At 31.9% G+C, this 20063-nt stretch overlaps 2 protein-coding genes across 5 annotated transcripts in view; both read right to left on the minus strand.

The window, feature by feature from the left end:
• Nucleotides 1-602: 602 nt before the first annotated feature.
• Nucleotides 603-6100, minus strand: LOC130451813 (nucleolar complex protein 3 homolog). The gene is made up of 12 exons (XM_056791083.1): nucleotides 5462-6100; nucleotides 5137-5405; nucleotides 4916-5082; nucleotides 4483-4863; nucleotides 4293-4426; nucleotides 4036-4236; nucleotides 3064-3249; nucleotides 2832-3013; nucleotides 2085-2249; nucleotides 1316-1552; nucleotides 1038-1259; nucleotides 603-819 (listed from the first exon to the last, which is right to left on the minus strand). The coding sequence occupies exons 1-12, from the start codon at nucleotides 5468-5470 to the stop codon at nucleotides 627-629; spliced, it is 2346 nt and encodes a 781-aa protein (XP_056647061.1). The 5' UTR covers nucleotides 5471-6100; the 3' UTR covers nucleotides 603-626.
• Nucleotides 6101-6858: 758 nt separating this feature from the next.
• LOC130451814 (rhophilin-2) overlaps nucleotides 6859-20063 on the minus strand; it is a 46571-nt gene continuing 33366 nt past the window's right edge. For 2 of the 4 annotated variants that reach the window (XM_056791084.1, XM_056791085.1), the window contains 8 exons: nucleotides 14452-14696; nucleotides 10445-10740; nucleotides 9380-9621; nucleotides 8952-9324; nucleotides 8345-8539; nucleotides 8052-8281; nucleotides 7842-7994; nucleotides 6859-7465 (listed from right to left, as the gene is read on the minus strand). In XM_056791084.1, coding sequence (XP_056647062.1) covers nucleotides 7259-7465; nucleotides 7842-7994; nucleotides 8052-8281; nucleotides 8345-8539; nucleotides 8952-9324; nucleotides 9380-9621; nucleotides 10445-10740; nucleotides 14452-14696 — 1941 coding nt within the window. In that variant the 3' untranslated portion in view covers nucleotides 6859-7258. Of the gene's footprint in view, nucleotides 7466-7841; nucleotides 7995-8051; nucleotides 8282-8344; nucleotides 8540-8951; nucleotides 9325-9379; nucleotides 9622-10444; nucleotides 10741-11714; nucleotides 11852-14451; nucleotides 14697-15044; nucleotides 15251-20063 lie in introns of those variants that run through there. The other 2 variants (XM_056791086.1, XM_056791087.1) reach the window with 2 other exon arrangements.

A 20063-nucleotide genomic window follows, 5' to 3' on the forward strand; every position in this document is an offset into this window, starting at 1 on the left:
GAGATTTTATATCACATGGTTTGTACAGTCCATAGATCTGAAACTGTGATGTGAAACAGATGCAATTGAAAATTCGCTATTACATTCTTGACAAAAAACATAGATCAAATTTTGCCCTTTTAATGAAAAGGAATATTCTGTGTATTTACATGTCCAGTTTGGTGGCAAATGACGTTTAAATTATACTACTGGCTACTCCACAAATAAAAATTTTAGTTTTAACTACAGTTAAGCCACATTATTTGCAATAACTGAAACATTAATCTACTGTTGTCATCAAGTCACTAACAAAGGGGTGCTAACACAGATGAAATTTTGTTATTTCTACTTTTTGACTTCGATTCAGGAGCCATCGACTATCTCCGACAAACGTTAGACCTAATAGATATATCCAATCTGTAAAACTTGTTCATTTGAATAGCATTGCTGATATATGCGATCAATAGTTTTGAGGGTGGTAGTGTTTAAGAATATCAAAATCAGTAAAATTTATTTTAATGATGCAATTATCCCAATGTTATACGTCCGTATATCAAATTCATGGAGTCCTGGAAGTCTTTATCGAGACTTTACCATTAATGTTGGACATTAAAAAAAATCAGTTTAAATTTTAAAAGTTTATTTATTCAAATATCTATCCAAAACGCTTTCCTTTTCACTGGCCTTCTCATTATATTCCTACATTCGTCTTCGAAAGAACTATCCGCGAAAAAACCTGTTTTGGATTTATTTTTTGGTTGTTCTTTCTTTGGAGGTGGCACAGGAGGATTAAAAGCCATCTCGGACATACTGAAATCGATAAACAGCTGTTCGGCAGTACTAGAACAATAAAAATTAATTAGAAATAAAAAAATTAAATTAATCATTTTACTGGTTTGGCATTTTAATTATTGAGGGTGTCACACGAGACCGTGAAGAATCCATCAAATTTTAATTTTATGACAGAAAAGTTAATTTAAGTCCAAAACTAATCAGTAAAATGATCCCAAAAAAGTTCTTATTCAATTAAAGTTGAGCAGATGTAAGACTCACATTACCTCTTATTATATTCTCCAGGGAGTGACGCTTCGCCTGTAGAGGGCGCACCATTAGCTATGTTTCTGGCGAATTTACCAACAATCGGATGGTAATGTCTTGTCAAATAAAGTAATTCATATAATGCACTGCTCCAAGCATTCGAATACTCAGGATCATCAATTTCTGGGTTATATTTCCCTTCACCAGTTGTAGGATCAAGATCTAGTAATATATCTGTTGATCTGCAACCAGTTGATAAAAAAATAACAAGGGTTCTATAATATTATTTAAGCCTTACCTGGAAAGTTGTATAAGGCTTTTAATTATTCCTAAACAGCCAAGTGTTCCATCATGTGCCAATTGTAGACATAACTGAGATAATCTTTTTATAAATCCTAATATTCTTTTATTGGTAATCTTTTTTCTTCTTTTTATTAACGCCTCACTTAACGTTCTTATCAATATCAATATATTTTCAGAATTTTTGGAAGATACGTTTATATTGAGTAATTCTTTATAAAGTCCATTGTAAAATCTAGGGAATATTGTATGTTAAAATAATTGATTCAAGAAAACAGTTCAAAGTTTGGGACAAAACTATTGATAAATATCAATCTTCACCAATGAAAATTAATATAGAATTCACACAAAAAATAGTTAAAAAAAAAAATATTTTTTCTATTTAATAAAACGTGCAATCAATTCGCTCGCAATATGTATAGTAACTTATTTTACTTTTTTGTACGCACCCAGTATATATTTTTACATCACGTGTTCACAGTACTGGTAAAACTGTACTGCCCCAAGTTACCAACAAATTATTTTACTTATTACTTGATTTTTAAACCAATTTTCTAATTCTACGGTCAAGTAGATGAAAAAATTGAATCAAATTTAACACCTTTTACCAATAAGTGCCAGTAGAATACTTACTTTCATATATTATTGTAGCAGATACAAATTTAACCTCTGTATAAACATTAAGTAAAACAGTGATTAAGTTCAGTTTAACTTTCTGTTCAGTTACATCACTAATTACAACTTCAAAATAATTTAGAAGTACACACCTTAATGGATCTAGATTCAAGGCTTCTCCTTGTCCTCCTAAAATAGCAAAAACTGTTTGAATGCAATGTAAATGTTCTCTGTAACCCAGCCAATCTTCTTTCAAAAGATTATCCAAAACGTTGACTATATCTACATAAAACTCTAAATTGATACAATGTGCATACCTGAAAACAAATTAAGTCAATTAATAAGGGCTAGACTCTTTTATGCCTATCAGTTGATACCATTTGACATTGAAATCTTCAAGGACAACTATCAAAATTTGATACTGTGCCTGTGCCACTCCTATTTGTTAGATATAGAAAAACATAAGTTTACAAAAGACAAAATAATTAAATCTATGCCTATTAGAGATTAGCAGAAGCAACATATACCATTCAAAAACATTTATCTTTATTTCAAATCTGAGGTTTATAGTTGCGTTCCTTTTGCATGAAATTTTAGATAATTTGAACTTATTTAAGTGTAGTTCATTCCATTTGACCCACCATACCAAAGTGAGAAGATATCAGCTCAATTTAGAAAAAATCAGATCATTTCCAAAAGGAACGCTATAAATGTGTTACCTAATAAATAACAACTGAAAATTTGCCATAATTAAGAGGGTATTATATAATATTCAAAACAGCAATTTCAGAGTGGTAAATTTCAAAGGAATAGCCCTCAGTAAATTAGATTTTATGTTTTTCGAGTATTGCAACCCAAAATCCAAATTAATATTTTATAACTCTTTCTGTATGTCTTACTTTGCTAATCCTTCTAAACACACTCCAAGTGTCTTCGTATTATTGGAATTTTTCAGTATCCTGAAATATATGTTAAATACAATTTTAGTGATTTCTGTTAAATTTTTATGTTTCGCTTGTTTATTTTCCTCAGCTTTAGTTTCCAGCAACTCCTTTTCTACTTCCATTAACTTTTTCTTTCTCTAAAATTAACCATTAGTGGTATGTTTTATACTAAACCAAACAAACTCACTTTTTTCTCTTTTTTTGATAATTGTAATATTCTTGATTTTCTTGACAATAGTTTCTTCTCCTTCACCTCTTGCTGTTTTTCTTGGTCCAAATTTATATCTTTTAAATTCAACACAAGAAGAACCTCCAGCATATCAGGATTAATGTGAGCATGTTTTTTTAAATAATTATTGATTAGCCTAAGGATCTGAAACATGATAACAAAATACATATTGTTATAAAGTCTGCACATTTACTTTTCCCTGTACACGAGGAGAGATAAATTCGGTAAATAGACATTGTTACTGGCCAAATACCTCTATTCATGGAAGAAGAACTGACAACAGCAGTGAGATCTATGAAAAAGTAGACCTGCTAGCACTATAGCACACAGAAAGAATACGCGACGAGGAAAAAGCCAACAGATTCATCAACAAAGTCTGAGTCGCGAAGTAAGGAAGAATAGTGACAATGGACCAATGGCAGCAGAGATATGAGACAGATCTTACCATATATGTCAAGGGCTGGATAGAGAGAAGTAAGGGAGAGGTTAATTATTACCTCACCCAACTGGGGACACAGTTACTTTCGATCTTACCTGTTCAAACAAGGAAAAGTAGAGAGCCACACTTGTGTCGCTTGAAGACAAACCACGGACAACACAGAACAAATTCTTCATATGCAGTCATTGGGAATTATAACATGGAATATTGTAAAAAAGATAGGAAAATTCACTCTTGTGAATATTATTGGGATTATGATCTCAAAAAAAGAGAACTGGGGCGTCATAGCTGAGTACATAGAAACAATTTTATGGACAAAGAAATGGTGATAACCAGGTCACACCAAACATTAGCTGAAATATTACAGAACAACGAACATACAGAGCAAATGCAAAGCAAAGAACAGTCATTCTGTGGAATGCTAACTTGGGTCCAGCATGGGAACCTCAGAGAGTTTTAGATTAAAGAGGAAGTCTGAAAATTTCAATTACCTTCAGCGTTAATTCCTCTTTTTTATCCTCTTTGAAAATTGTCTTGATGGAAGTCTTGACAATTTCCCTAACATTTTTATCGTGATTATTTAAAAATGGAACAATAGCTTGAGCAATATTTGGAGAATAATTAAAATATGGATGTGTGATCAATAATTCACACATTGCTTGTACTGCCAGTATACCAAGTTTCAGTTCATCCTGTAAAATGAAGAAATTATTATAAACAGAATATAAATTATGTCATTAAATAATACTTCTGTTCTTGTTCTTGAATCACCTTTCTTGTTTATTAAAACTAAAGAACATTTTTCTAATTTTTGAAGGTATTTTTTGTAATATAGTAGTAAGGTGTCTTCATATTTCTGTAGCTTTAAAGTATCTTTTTTTACTAAAAATTACAAATGAATTAATAATAAAGAATTTTATAAAAGTACTGTTACTTACATTTCACTCCTTCTGTATTAACATGTTTAATTTCATATGATGGTAAAATATCCTTAAATATTTCTAATAATGATACCAGGATTAACTTTTTCACTGAAACATACAGTTGTGCTGTTTCATCTTCCATAAGAGATAGCAATGTTCTTAAATTTGTCACTTTTTCTTCGGGATTTTCTAGTAAGCCAGAACTAAGTGTGCCAATATGAATTTTTATTTTATTTATTAATTCATTACGCTTAGATAGTAACTGAGTTGCTGAAATTGGACCAGAAAATTCAAGTTCCGTATTTTCAAGTGAAAATTTTTCTTCGGCATCTTTCTGTTCATCAGCATCTACTTTTTCTTCTTCTGCCACTTCATTTTCTTCTTCATATGCATCATCTAATAAAATATTTTGTAGATTACTTAGTTTCGCATTTGAAATATATATTACCATTTTCTTCAAAAATCTGTTGTGGAATAATACCATTTTTAGTTTTGATAGGTAACAAAGTTTTAATTTTTTTATCAGGTTCATGTTCATCAATTTGGTCTTCATACTGATTTTCTAAAGATTCATCATTTACTACCTTTCTCCTTTTCAATTTGGGACCTTCAGAACTAAAATTACATTAGTAGACAACTCCTGTATGAAAATACAATCTTCATACTTACCTACTGAATTTAATTTTGTTAAATATATTATAAGACCTATTTGTGATTGCACTTTTTAGAAAGTTTATATCATCTTTATCAACCATATCCAGCATGTCTTCTCCTTGATCACTATCTTCAGAGTAATTTTCTACAGGTTTAGGTTTCTGTTTATTGGGTAAACTATTCAAGTTGTTGATTTTAACATGTTTGGTTTTCTTGATATTACCTTTATTCACATGTTTGTTCGTTTTTGGGTTACCCTTTTTAATTTTGGATATTTTTGTTTTCTGGAAGTATATAAATAAATAGAAATAAATTTTAGATACTATCATTGAAGACTTACCACAACCATTTTTATAGTAATAGCTAATTAAATAACTTTCACACTGCAAAAAATGCACATTGATAATGTTTTCAAAGACATAACCTTAAATTTTCTTCTTTCATTTTGTGTCAAAATATAAGTGGTCTGTTCTTAGGTAATTATACAGCTTGGGTTTTTTATTTACAACAGGGCTTCCCAAACTTTATAGTTGGAGACCTCTTTTTCATGCAAAAATCCACAGCGCATGAATGAAAACAACTATAAACTAACTACGTTTCCATTTGTCTGAATTCCCATACTATATTCAGATACTTGCTGTTTTCCTAATTTAGTGCATAATAAATCCGGATGTGACTCTTCGTGTGCCCGTTCTTCATTTGGCTATCCTTCTTCGTCATTAATTTATTAATTTTAACAGCTTTCATGGTGGAAGTAATGAACTGAGCAAAAAGCAAATGGTGCGCCCATGAAAGAAGTTCAACATTGAATGATATCTCGAGAAAAACGTGAAAAAGCGGGCAATCATCCGCCGCAAACAAAACAGTGAGAGCATGCGAGGCAGTGAGCTCTCTGATTGGTAGGCTGAGCTCTTATTATATCAATTATAGAAAGAAAGAGTTAGCAGACACCTTAAGAGGTCCGCGGACTACACGTTGTGAACAATATCCAGAATATATTAGTCAACTTCTATAAATTCGGGATATAAATGTCGAGGAGCGTGGTCAGCCACAAAGAATTTTGTATATGTTATATCATCTGATATAAATCTATGAACTTAATTTATTTTGAAACATTTTCTCAACTAATAAAAATTAACTAACCATGAGTCCGTCCTCATTCGAAAGTAATACATTTCGAGGTTATGCTTTGAATGTCACTTCAACTATCAATTTTTTTATATACTCCAGTTTGCTATTGTTTATTTTGGATATTTGAATTGTGCTTTTGCTTTATTTCTTTTGTATTTTCAGAACCGTTTGAGCTTGTATTGTATCTAAATGATTTTTTTTAAACTCCGTTTGTTGTTAAAAAGTAAGGTAAGTTCGTGTTTACTACATCGTGTTCATTGATAAATGTTTCACCAAACACCGAATTATTTCTGGATAATTAAAAGGGCATTTAAATGTTTTTAAATAACAAAAGTTCAACAATGGTCTAGAAGGTATTGTTGAGATACTAGGTATTAAATGTTATGTGTAAAAGTCGAGCCAAAAAAGGTAAATTTTAAAGGTTATATTCTGGAAAAATGTTTTGTATTAAGTTTTAAAAGTTAACATTAGAAAGATATGAGCAAAAGATTAGTACTATGCCATTTTTTGGTATTTAAAGAGAGCTCAGATACAAAAACACTCTTTAATTCTTAGTTCAAATTAGTTTTATAGAGGAGGGAATATGATTTGAAAAGCAAACAACCATTTAGTATAAATCTTTATATTTCAGAAATAAAATTAACAACAGTCATAAATCAGCGCAGTCAACTGGAAGGTACGTCAATGACTAATAAAATATTTTGGCTATCAAGAAAAAAAGAAAAATATATATAAACAACAAATAAAAATATAATTTCAAGATTAAATGAATTCTATATTTGAAATAGACTTTTATGTACAGCCATATATTTATTTATAAATTATTTATTCGCGTTTGTACAGTTTTAGTCAGTTTAAACTGCAAATATTTGTAAATCTGTTCATGTATACAAAAAAAGTTTCTTTGTATCTCAAATCCCACAGTTCTTTATTTATTCACTCAACCGTTCAACTTCAAAACAAAATATACAACTTTCAATTTATAAATGCGAACATTAAACAATTCTCATCTTAAAATAACGTTTTCATAGAAATCTTTCCCCTCCCTCGATGAATATCTCTTGAATGGATTCCAATTTAATCTTTTATGATGATGGTGGATGTTATTGTGTTGAGCCATTGACCCGGAAGGACTAGACATGCCACTTGATATTCCAGAACTGCTACTATGTGTTGAAACAGAGCCTTTATTTGTACTAGGAACTTTCGTTGGCTGTAAACATAAATATATGTAGGATCGTGACTAAAAAAGAAAACAATTTTCTGCTGAAGTAAGACTACTGCAGTAACAAACTGGGACAAATATTTGTAGAAGAGAAAGCAACAGTTAATCAAAAACAAGCCTTTTTGTAGTCCTGGAACAATAACTCTAGACTCATATACCAGCCAACTAAGTCGGAGATAAGGGTAAACATCTCTGATTTGATTGGTTAGTGTCTTGAGTTAGTTCTGAGACTATGGTTAGTGTTGGGTGGTTGAGGCTTGGTTGACTTGTACCCAGGCTACAGTTGTCCACTTTTCGTTGTTTGGTGCTTAGTTTAAAATGATTTTTTCAAAACTAATGAGATATTTGAATACGTGAGGCTAACCTTAAGATAATTTCTATCCATGGGAGTTACTAACTTCAAATTTAAAGAGTCATCAGTATTTTTGATGAGCGTTACAACTTCGTCATGAGACGACCATTTCACGTCTTTGTCTGCCACAGCGACAATGAAATCCCCTTCTTTGATGCCACCAAACTAGAATAGAAGAAAAACAGTTAGAAAAATGTGTAGATTTATGAACAACGAACATACATCTGCTAAGGAATTTGGCTCTACAACAGCTACAATAACCGGAGCATCTCCTCGCAAAGAGAATCCGAAACCGTCTGTAGTTCTGCCTTTATGCAGTTGTACCAATCGTGGAGCTGTCCAATGTCTCTTTGCCGAAAATATAGCTATGGGACCTAAACTTTTGAAGAGATCTGTTACTCGGTATTGAGCGAAATCGGGTGGTGTTAGAGATAATTGAAATTTCGTTGCAGCTAAAAAACAACAAATTTGAATCCATTGTACGGTTGTTTACAATTTATTATAATGTTACTTACATTGAATTTGTGGAGGATCCAGTAAATCACTAAAATCGTCTTCAGTCTCAGTAGCAGTATATGCATTTAAAGCTTTTTTGTGAGCAATTCTTAACACCGATGTAAGTGCTTGTTTTCCTTTCAGTTCCCTACACATCCGATGTTGTCTCTGACTCTCTTCATATAAAACTAAAGCTTCCCTCAAGTGCGCTCTTCCTACAAACAGAAAAATATTGTATAAATACTACACTTTCAACAGTAAATAAGTACCGTGAATAAGAGGAATAGTATCATTAAGAACTATGTGACATACATTTTTTTCTCACCTCATTAGTTTGAGTTACAGGTTGGTAAAAGTTTCAGAAGTGCGTAGTGGCTTTAAAAGCACTATAAGTATCAATTATGTTAAACTAGTGGACCAGTACTAGGGATTTCAAAAATATGGTACAATAACAGAACTTCTCTTGTTACTAACACATCAAATATTAAGAAAATGATACTGTTAATATGTTTTGATGATATTGTAACAAAAAAACAATGTATGCAATAAAATTTATTTCTTTTATCCTTAATCATGTCCCAAAAATCATCCTATATATACAGTTATATAAATAATGTTATAACTCACCCAATAATCTCCTTTCTGATGCGTCCTTGGGCATTCTGATATCTAGCTGCGCCATACCATCTATTTCGACATGCATGTACAACAACGTATCTTTCGTAGCGTCCGACATTTTTGCCGCGTCCTCGTGTAGAATCCCGGATGCGGCGAAATTGTGCGCCATGCCTGTGTAGAACTCCCTTTTGACTTGTATTAAAGACGACCAACTATAGGGCACGAAATCTCGAACCGTATCATGATTGATGAGCTGAGTGACATCGTTGTAACATTCCGATAGATGTGCCGCTTCTTGGGATAGATCTAAACAGATATCTACTGATCTATTATCTTTGGATTGGAGTTGGAGTTTTTCTAGAAGACATTCTCTGGCTTGACACTGAAAAATTATAATTAATATTCTTGTATGGAATATATGAGAAAAGTATATTTACCAGCATTAACTGTACAAACATCTCCAACATGGTTGGCCCCAGATCCATGGATGGAGCGTTGGTGAAATTTTCGTTTATATATCTAAACGTACCAGCTGCCCTCAAAAAACTATCCACGGCTGCATCAAGTCCTTTGGCTGTTGATCTATCTTGTTTTGCACCTATTTGTGTATATACAGCGCCCATATTGAATAGTACACAGGCTTTTTCAAAGGCTACGGTTCTTTGACATGATGGCACACCTTCAAATTTCGAATATTAGTCAAAGTATTGAAGAATTTTTTTATGAAACAATTTTTATCTAAACCTATTAATTCTCCTTAACTTTCTATTTCTTAGACCTTTTTATATATATCTCGTGATGTTTTGTCTTCATTTTAGGTCTCTTTACATAGAAAATCAGTTTAAAATAAAAGGTAAAAATTTGACCTTTCGACATACTTCAGTTTTTAAAAAATATCCTGTAGATTTTTTCTTTAACCTATTTTCTATGAAAAAAGACAAATCATCGAGAAATATGCTATTAATTTATATATTAATTATTCAACTACTTCCTTGATGTCTTTCAAGTAAAGGATAAAACTAAACATTTCTACAAGAAAAGAATGAGATGAAAATTCCATCATAAAGGATAATAAAATCTCTATCGTCAAAATGTAGAACAGGAGCCGGTGTGATTTGAAAGGAACTGAATATCTAAATGTACATATTAAAAATTGGTAGTAGTATCTTTCAAGCGCAATTACGCAATAGAGGAAGCTGTCAGACTGCCAAAGGAAAGTGGTGAGTCAAGACAAGTCAAGCCTCGTTGGACTTTCTACTCCATGCTAAACAGCATAAATATTAGCATCAACACAGAGAATTATCTAAAATTACGTGCATTTCTTAAATGTTAATCAGTGAGCTTAAAATGCTTAAAAGGCAGAAACTTTTACAGCAGAACAACTTAAGAATATCATAAACGAAGCTTCAGATGAGGAATATGGGTTCTTGTCGTGCAAATTACAGGATTAGAATACTCGCACTGAAAAGCTAAAGCAACACCTAAAATATTAATATACTCACCAGTTAATGAATCGAACCATTCAAAATATATTCCCAGTGATCTATCGGGTGGAAAAAATCTTCTTTCTACGAAATACAACTGGTTATAGTACCTAAAAAGTAGTGCTATTCCGCTTGAATCTCTGAGGGGAGTTCGAATGGCTTGCCGCGTATCCATAAAATCGGAAATCGCATCTTCATATTGGTTCGCATCTTCGCTATAGTGCTCCAAGATGAAATCTTTGAATGGATCTCGAAAATCGATTTCTTTTGTTTCCTTTAGGCCCAAAGGAATCATAGGCATGACAGAGTCAGTGCTGGAACATTAAATATATAAAATTAAACAATCAAAAAACACAATGGAAAAGATATGTCAACATTGATCTCTTATATCTTGAGAAATGGGAGTTGAAGAGATTTAATTGTCATACAAAAATTAGCGAGCAGTGTGAATTACACGTTCAGTTAGTGCTGAAAAAAGCTAAGAATATTTGCATTCTCAATTTAACGCTTATTTCGCCGATTACCATTCATAAAAGATTAAAATTCGTTTCGCTCTATTTCATATATCGTTCTGTCTTACCTAAAGTATTCAAGAGTATATATGTTTTATTCATTTAATTATTTTAGATCATATAGAATCAGGTTTTTATGTGAAGTATATAGAATTTATTGATGTTCAGTTGTTTCGTCCCGCCACGTCAGCAAAAGATTCTTATTTCCGCCGTTCAGACCTCTAAAGAAACCCTATTCTCAAATTATTTATTTTAGTCGATAAAACGATATTGTTTTAGTAATTTCTTGCTCAAATCATATAGTTGTTTACAGAATGTAGCCGATTAAATACGATTTCATCAATTTATTTGTTTATCTTGTAATGTCAGAGTGAGAATAAAATGACACGGAAGTGAGTCAGGCCAAGAGCCCTGAGGTATTTATGAACGGATATATGTTAATAGTGTCGGCGTACGGTAAACAGCATCATTTATCGATCAAGGTTACTTTGCTTTGTAATAATAAAGATATTATATGAATAATATTTCCCATGACTTTAGAATGCAGTTTACAAAAATGCTTTGTTTCATAGAAATTATTGAAACACGTTTACTTTAGAGTGTCACGCTAAAGACATTTATTTATTTTATTTAATACAAGACAAAATCTTGGTTTGAGATAATATAATTGAGAAAAATAAAAAAAATAGGCTATCTTTGTGTAAAAGGTCTACAACTTCCACTGTTTTTCCAAAATAAAAAGAAAACACGGTTGATCAACTTTTTCTCACTCATACCCTTTGATGATTCCAAAAACAAAACACTTTGTCACTCTTCCTGATCTATTTGGATTATGAAATATAACGTTACAAATAAATATTGGGTTCGTACATTTACAAACAGAAAACTAAGAACAATTCACTACAAAGGGATGACGAATATCTACTTCTTAATCTTCTTTTATATCGTCGACATCAGCGGTATAAGCTTCGTATAATATGGATACATCCAATAACCACGGTAATAAAAATCCTAATAACCTAACCAATTGTTTATTTTTCTGTTCTTGTTTTGATTAAAGAAGCCTTGTCGATGAATAAGAGCTTTCAGTTTCTTGATCAACGGAAATTTATAGTATTATTTAATTAAACATAATTCTAAAACAATGGTATGAGTTACAGAAAACTACTATAAATAGTTATGAATATACAATAAAACTTTATCAAATAATTTATTACCAACAATTTCCAAGCAATAAATTATAAGTATCATGAAATTTTATCTATTCATTGCTTATTTATTTTTTGTATTGCAATTCCTATCATCAGTACAAAAAAATACTTACGTCTCGCGTCATTTTTAGTTTTTTGACACATATACCAGCAACAAAAAATTGAATAGCGTGGTGCAGGGCCGGATTAAGATTTTATAAGGCCCGGGGCAAAAATAATGACGGGGCCCCCTTAAGGAATTCGAAAACCCGGAAAAATTCACAAAATAATATCAATACGTTAGATTTGTGGTATCAACACATTAAAAATACAGAATGATTTCCAAATGATGGGGCCCGGGGCTATAGCCCCCCAAGCCCCTAGCTTAATCCGGCCCTGGCGTGGTAAAAATGACCTTGAGCATTTCGAACAAGTTAGCGGTTAGGCTCCTTTGTATTGATTTGCATCAATAGTATGAAAAATAAACTTTGAAGCGTTCAAAATATACTTGAAAAATCTTTGATACAAGTATGCCACCGCATAGAATCCGACTGTTAAATATACAGTTATTGATAGTTTTAGTTCAATAACATTGAGTATAAATAAAAAAATATGTATAAATATAATACAGTTATGTGAAATCATACTATTCCGTTCAATTTATCGCAATCACATTCTGGAAACTATAAGCAATGAAATTTAAAAAAAAATGTGGTTGATTTTTGTTCACTAACACGTAAAATACACATATCCATAGTCTGTCTATGTCTAAGTTATAAGTAAATTTATAGTCTTACTAATACCTTAGTTGAACCAGATAATTCAACACAAGACATGTAATTCTATATTCAAGCTAATGTTTTATAAAATTTCATGCTTTTAGAGACAACTTGAAATGATTGGCTCGAACTAAGCAACCATGTTATGTTTGTAAGACGATTTTACGGTTAAAATATATTTTAATTACACTCATTCATAAATTGTATGAAAAATATACGTAAACGCTATACACTTGCGAGAATTTGAAAACGAACAGTATAATTAAGAATGTCAGGGTTGAAACATCATAAACAAAATCTAAAATCGGGGTATTTTCGCAGAGGAAGTATTAATAAGCCTATGTCTCGAACGTACGAGGACGATTTGTCTTTCCAGAGATTTACAACACTTTACTACAATGATTATTATAGTTTTGTCCGCGGTAGATATCCTGAACATGTTCTGTCCCCAGATTCATGCGCAAATTGAGCGTTCGCAGTGCTTATAAGACAGGATTCAAAATACTGTATTCGTCGAGCACAGATTTCTAATTCCGAACGTGTTCGTTCTGAATACGTCCAATGTAACCTCGGATATGGGTAAGGATTGTATTTCAAACACATGGTAGTTGACTTTATACTTACAAATATCAAGAATAAACTTTAAGCCAGTTAAGTCATATATATATATATATATATATATATATATATATATATATATATATATACATTTTATTCTCCTAGCTATTTTTGAATTCAAATTACAATTTTAGACATTCATAAATCGTTCGTATGTTCAGAACTTATTGTAAACAAAGTATGCGCAATTGACACGTCCAAGAAATATTCAGAATACATTCGGAATGTGTCCAAATTATCTACCGCGAACGAAGCTTATACTATTAGTTTCCGATGTTATCTGTCATGTAAAGAAAACTGCTGTCGTTGTTGCTTTAAACTTTAGAAAAAAGAGTTTCCACTGATATTCATACATTACTTACGGAAAAACGATCGCCGGATGCTACGTAGGAACATCATTATTTATTAGAAACAAAAATACAGCAGAAACAATGGATTCCATCCTAGGATCATGCTCCCAAATAGGAAATACTGTCATGCTGTCATGGGTGACAGATTTATTGTTTATTAACTGTTCAGAAAAACGGAAGAACGATAACTAGTCAATATTATACTGATTATACGTTTTGATACCGAACTTTTTGAAAGATTATTTTTTGAATACTTGGAAAAAATGGAAACGTGCTGAGCTGTATTGAGTTTTCATTGAAAAGTAATCGGCCATCCTATGTGAGGAGTAGTTAAGTAAAAATTATCGAGTGCCATAATTAGTACATATATTTTATTTTATTTTATCAACATTTGATATAAATAGTGATAATAACCTCTAATTCAGATCACTTAGCACTCACACGTGCATGGTTGAAATACTTAGTGACATTAAAATGTTTAAGCCAAGGTGCCTGATTGGTTTTGTCAAGGGCATTTGCCTTGGGTCGTTTTTAGTAAAACCCGACGGGTCTCTCAGGAAGCGTACTATCACTCACCTGTCACTCTGATACAACTCTACTGAAGAGTTCAACTCTGCTAATTGTTCCTTCAGCAACTGAAGATTCGAGTTGACAAAACTCAATTCTACGGCCACGGTATCTCTCAATTTCTTATTAGTGGTTGCTTTAAATAAATTTTCAGCACCAGCTCGCAACCGCAACTCTTTGTTGATCTCCTGGTTGAGTTTTGATCGGCGGTTTTGGAGTTTCCCTCTGCATGTCGCCACTCTCGGATCTGAACCCTGAAATGAAAGGAGTTTGGTTAATTTAGTTAAGTTAGTCCACTTTGCTGTTTCCTTGCCACGTTCCCAATAAAACTACCGACTGGGACCGAAGTATTTATTTATATATATATAAATATATTATAAGTATAATAACAAAAACAACAATGTTCTATAAATATTTATAGAATTTATTAAAAATATGTTGGGTACGATGGATAAACGTAACTAGGAGAAGTAATATGAAAGCCGTGATCATATTTAGTTAATTGATTCAAATAAAATGATGGCCCCATCCACAAATGTGGTAAAGGAGTTAGGAATAATATTTAGATCGTTCCTGTAACATTTTCATAACAAAGTACTTACAGGACAAATAAAAATTTCCTTTTCCTTTTTATTATTTCGAAAACTTTGTCTTTGCACCCACTTTAGCATTTTCCGCGCAACATTTTCTCAAATGAAAACACTTCTAAAAACTCACACTTTGTTATGCTGTCTTATTATCTTTAAAAGGCAATTGTATTGAATAAAGCGCGTCTTTCCGCCGTGACAGATCATCAATAAATGTAACTATGCAAGCAAAGTACAGTTTCTTGCGATATGTCTGAGAGCGCATTTAATAGCCGGGGAGATTCGATTGAAACAACCAACGTACTATACTATAATTTCAATCGTACCAAATATTATACTCTATATTTGTTCAACAACTGTTTTCGTATTTAATTTTACTTTTCTAAAGTTCATGTACGTAAATTTGTTTTTTAATTTCCTACGTTCTCTAAAAGTTTTATTTCCTGAAGTGCTTTATGTATAAAACGGCTATATGATAGGACCTTTTCTACCCTAGTACACAAATGGGTAAATACGATCGTTTTGTTATATGTTTGGAACTTTTGGAAACATTATTAATCATTTTTGCGATTTCATCGCGCGCGTTGTCCTGTTCAAATTGGTTAAGCGTCGTTATAGTTATTTTCTAGCTTTCGAACTTTCCAAAGGGCCGGCCTGGTTTGAATTTCCGATATTAATAACGATCAATAATCTCATTTCGCGACGTCATTTTGTTAAAACTGGAACGTGTAGATTGGTCGCACTTCGACTTCATACTGAAACCACAAAGGCGATGCCGCTCAAAAAAACGAACAAGTTCGAAGTTCGAGCGGCGCGATACATTGCGTCGCGCGACGTTGAGCGGTGGTCTTTGGAAAATAGAGATAAAAAAATTGAAATGAAAACTTTCGGATGCATTTGAAAACATATTTAATTAACGCTATTTTGAATGGTAATTGTCAGAACCAATCGTGGAATATCAAACTCAAAAAAATAAACCAAAGAAGTTCTAGTTTTGTTGTGGTAAAGGCAGCATGGATTTTTTTATAATTGAATAGTTTCGGCATAAATAACTGTCACAAAAGGATCGTGAATATCATGTAATCGGACCAGCTCTGCTTACCTAAACAATTTTCTAAATGTCCACGAGAATCACTGCAGGAATATGCAGGATATGCTGAACAATTTTCATTAGAAGAGGTAGCTCAATTTAGAAAAAATGTAAAAATTTTGTTATTTTTCAATCAATTTCTCCTTCTATAACTCAAAACTACTAGCTTACAAGTTTTCAAACTTCTTAACTTATGTCGTTGATTCTAATCTGATAATCCGTACTAATACATTCATTAAACATATGCATTGTAAAACGAATATCACACTTAAGACCTATATATGTATATATAAATGAAAAACGGTTATAATTTACTTGACTAACAGTATATCTCATTTGAATTGGCTTCAATGGTAATCAGAGAGAATGCGAGCGCGTGTGCTCGACTGTATTGCCACTTTTTTGGTCTTTTTGCTGCTTTAGGCAAGTTACGATATTTAATCGTAAGTAGATTTGTGTCAGCTCTTTTCATCGCATATTTGTTGAGCTTGTAAACCTGGTTAATTGATGAAAAACTTAACATTATTCAAAACTAAGTAGTCGGTGTTGAATTTAAGAAGAGAAATTTTGATAAATTGGCAGGGTGCGCAACGAAAACATCTATAGTTTATTTCAGAAAGGTATAGAGCAATAAAATCTCACTTTTATAGTTTGGCATTTATCAGTATAAATTTCTCTCGGGTTGGGGTCAATATATGGGTTTAGCCTATTGTTATCCATTCACAAACACTGAAAATAGTGTGCCAAAGGCGTGTCGGTAGGATACTCGTAAAAAGGAAATAATTTTATTTTAACAGAATAAAAATTAGTTAGGTACACTTTTTTTATTGAACATTATACGTCATGACACGTGAATGTTTATTGCCGTACATTAAAGAAATTTTGCGCAAATTTAAATGTTTCAACTTCCTCCCTAGAGCGCTGACTTGGCTCCTTCTAATTATTATATGCATTGGCAAAGAAGTAGTGGCTTGGAAAACAGCATTCCGCTGACAATGAGAAGTGATATTTTGGCCGCTTTCATGTAGGGAATTAGTAAAATTTCCTTGAATAATTGGGGAAACATAAATATAAGTGATAAAACGGTTTTCACTATGAATTAAACATTCTGTACATAGTTTTATATGAAACTAATTACATTTGATTTATAGATGCTACGGATATTGGTAATTATTGTAAATTTGTTTAATCGTTTTAATCTCCGTAAACAATTGGCGAGACAACAAAAGATTCTTCTGGAGAAAGTTTAGTGGGTATAAAAATCAAATTCTCTCTATCGACATCATTTATCGTCGAGTTGGTCCATTGTAAACTAAAAGCCCCTCGGCAACTATAAAAAAGCGGTTCAAAATATTTTAACAACTTTTTTTATTACCAGTCAACGTAATAAAAACTATTGTTTCATATAAAACTTTTCCTATGTTTTTAAAAATGACTTCTGGTTATTACCAATGAATGCATTAAATAGAGAAAAGAAAAAGCTTGAATATGGAAGTAACTAGTTGATTTTTTGAATGTAAATTTACATGAGGCAAAAAATCATCACAATTATAACATTTACAACAATAGAATTATGGTAATTGATAATTAGAAGTGTAAAAATACGTGCTATTTTAGTATAAAATATATTCAAACAAATATTATGTTGAATGGTATAATTGGTTTCATTCGTGCCGCTTCTTAATTAATTTCTTTAAATTACTAGCACTATATAATGAATTTTATTATTAAAGTCTATATATAAAGTATATACAGTAACAGAACTCAGCATATGTGGTCAAAGTTTGTTACAGCACATCTGAAAACTGTCAAGGTCAAGTGATAAGCTAGGACGGTCGATTATACTAAAATCAATAAGATTAATTTCGTATTATCTAGACCGTTACATGAACAACTTAATTATTTTTATCTAATTATTATGGAAAAGGTAATAAAATAATTTCCTTAACAATTGCTTCGTTATATATTAAATTTACGAAAAATTATGTGGAAGAGAAATTATCTGTCACAAATAAAATGGTTAATCGAGAGGAACTAATAAAAATCTTTGAATTCTATTATGGTTAGTTTGTTGGTGAAATCGGAGATTATTCCCATTAGTTTTTGTTCTAGATTCAACTAACAGAGACACTTCAACTTGAGTGCTTCAATAATACCAATTTTTTTAGCTTGGTAAAACTCAAATGTATATTTACTCATTAGCTAATAATGGATAGAAACGTGGAGGTTTTTATCCTTTCAGAACCAGTACATCTGAAAACCTTTCACGTACTGATGACAATAAAGAAGTAGATAAACATGCACGTAATGTGAATATTAGGTTAAAAGGAAAAGCGAAGCAGATTGGGTTGAGAAAATCAAGTGCTAGAGGACAGTACTATGATTATAAACTATTATAATTATTGGGACTATTTTAATTATTCTCCTACTAGACTCTGCTTGAATCAATTTTATTGTAATCCAATATAATTATTAATATCGTTAGCCTATTCATAGAAATTTATTGGAAGATTAACATCCTGTATGTATATTAGCTTCTTAGTAATCTTTATATGGTTGTTAAAAACTGATTAAAACAATCCAATTAAAATTAATCTGTTTGCTGTTGTTAATAGGATTAAAGCAATAGAATGAAAATAACGTTGGTTTTGCTACTGATGTAGCGATAGAACACGCGAACCACAGCAATCGTACTACAGAACTTACATCTATTTCAAAGTGTTCACTACCTACATATATTTTCGAGATAAACCATCGCTAAGATGTGTGAAATGTTGGTTTTTCTCCAAGGCGGTTGATTATCGAGTCGAGGAAATGAAGCACAAAACTGTGAAGTAAGACGGATCAAGATGCAAGAAAGTTCATTTGATTCAGTAGAACCCAGGAAATAAGAACTGAAAATTGCATTTATGCAAGTGCATCTCGATTTGATAAAGAATTTATAACTCGAAAAATATTGCGGGAAATGAGTTCAATTTTACTACAGGTCGCTGAACACGAATATCAACAAAAAAGGTCTACAAGGTACCTGGTGCATGTACGTCGTGTAAATTCGTCATGAAATTGGCCGAATTTATATCTTCTGGAGGTTTTAAAGATTTCTGAATACAAATATCACAACGGCGATGAATTGCAAAGTACCTGGTTCCCGGGGATGCTGCCTGTATAATTTTTGCGAGCGATACTGCAGTGTAAACCATGCTTCCTGCATCCACATGCATTTCAAAATCGGTTTATATATTTCACGAGTTGAAAATTTTTCATTTTTCAACCATTCGACATTCCTGGGGCTCTTCCGATTCGAATCCGCTTTGTTGCATCCGCGCTCCTGCTCAGAAATTTCTAGGTTTTGCCCATTTTCGTGCTTTATTTCGTTCAATAATTATAAAATGTGTGGTTGGTATTTTGAATCATTACACCAAAAAAAAATTAAAAAATTTAACTGCTGTTATGGGCCTCAATACATTTGTACTGATTGCAAATACGCATAAAAATAATGATAGAAGAAAAAAAAACGAAGAAGCGCTTATTATTTCACGACAATTTGGTGATTGCAGCACGATCTCAAAATATTCAAAATATGACGAATTCCATGACTCTATATTGCGATCGAAAATCAATAGAGTTTGCAAGCAGAGTAACAACATCAAATGAGTCGAAAAATTGTATCTGTTATCAGGTTGTCTTTAAATAAACCAAGAAAAACAGCATATAAAGGGGGCGGATGTAATTTGGGCGCTAAAGGATTAATGTAATGTAAACTAGGCGCCAAGACCGAAGGTTGATTTTAATCCTATGTTACCGTTAGAGGGGGCTACTTTGCACTTTTTTTAAATGAAAAATCTGCTCTTAATAAAGTAAATTTTATATTTTTTTATATTTTTATTTAGTACTTAAGTACATATTACATATAAAATAAGAGATTTACATAACCTAATCTAACC

Source organism: Diorhabda sublineata, chromosome X (genome assembly GCF_026230105.1).
Source record: "Diorhabda sublineata isolate icDioSubl1.1 chromosome X, icDioSubl1.1, whole genome shotgun sequence".
In the NCBI taxonomy this organism is placed as follows: Eukaryota; Metazoa; Arthropoda; class Insecta; order Coleoptera; family Chrysomelidae; genus Diorhabda; species Diorhabda sublineata.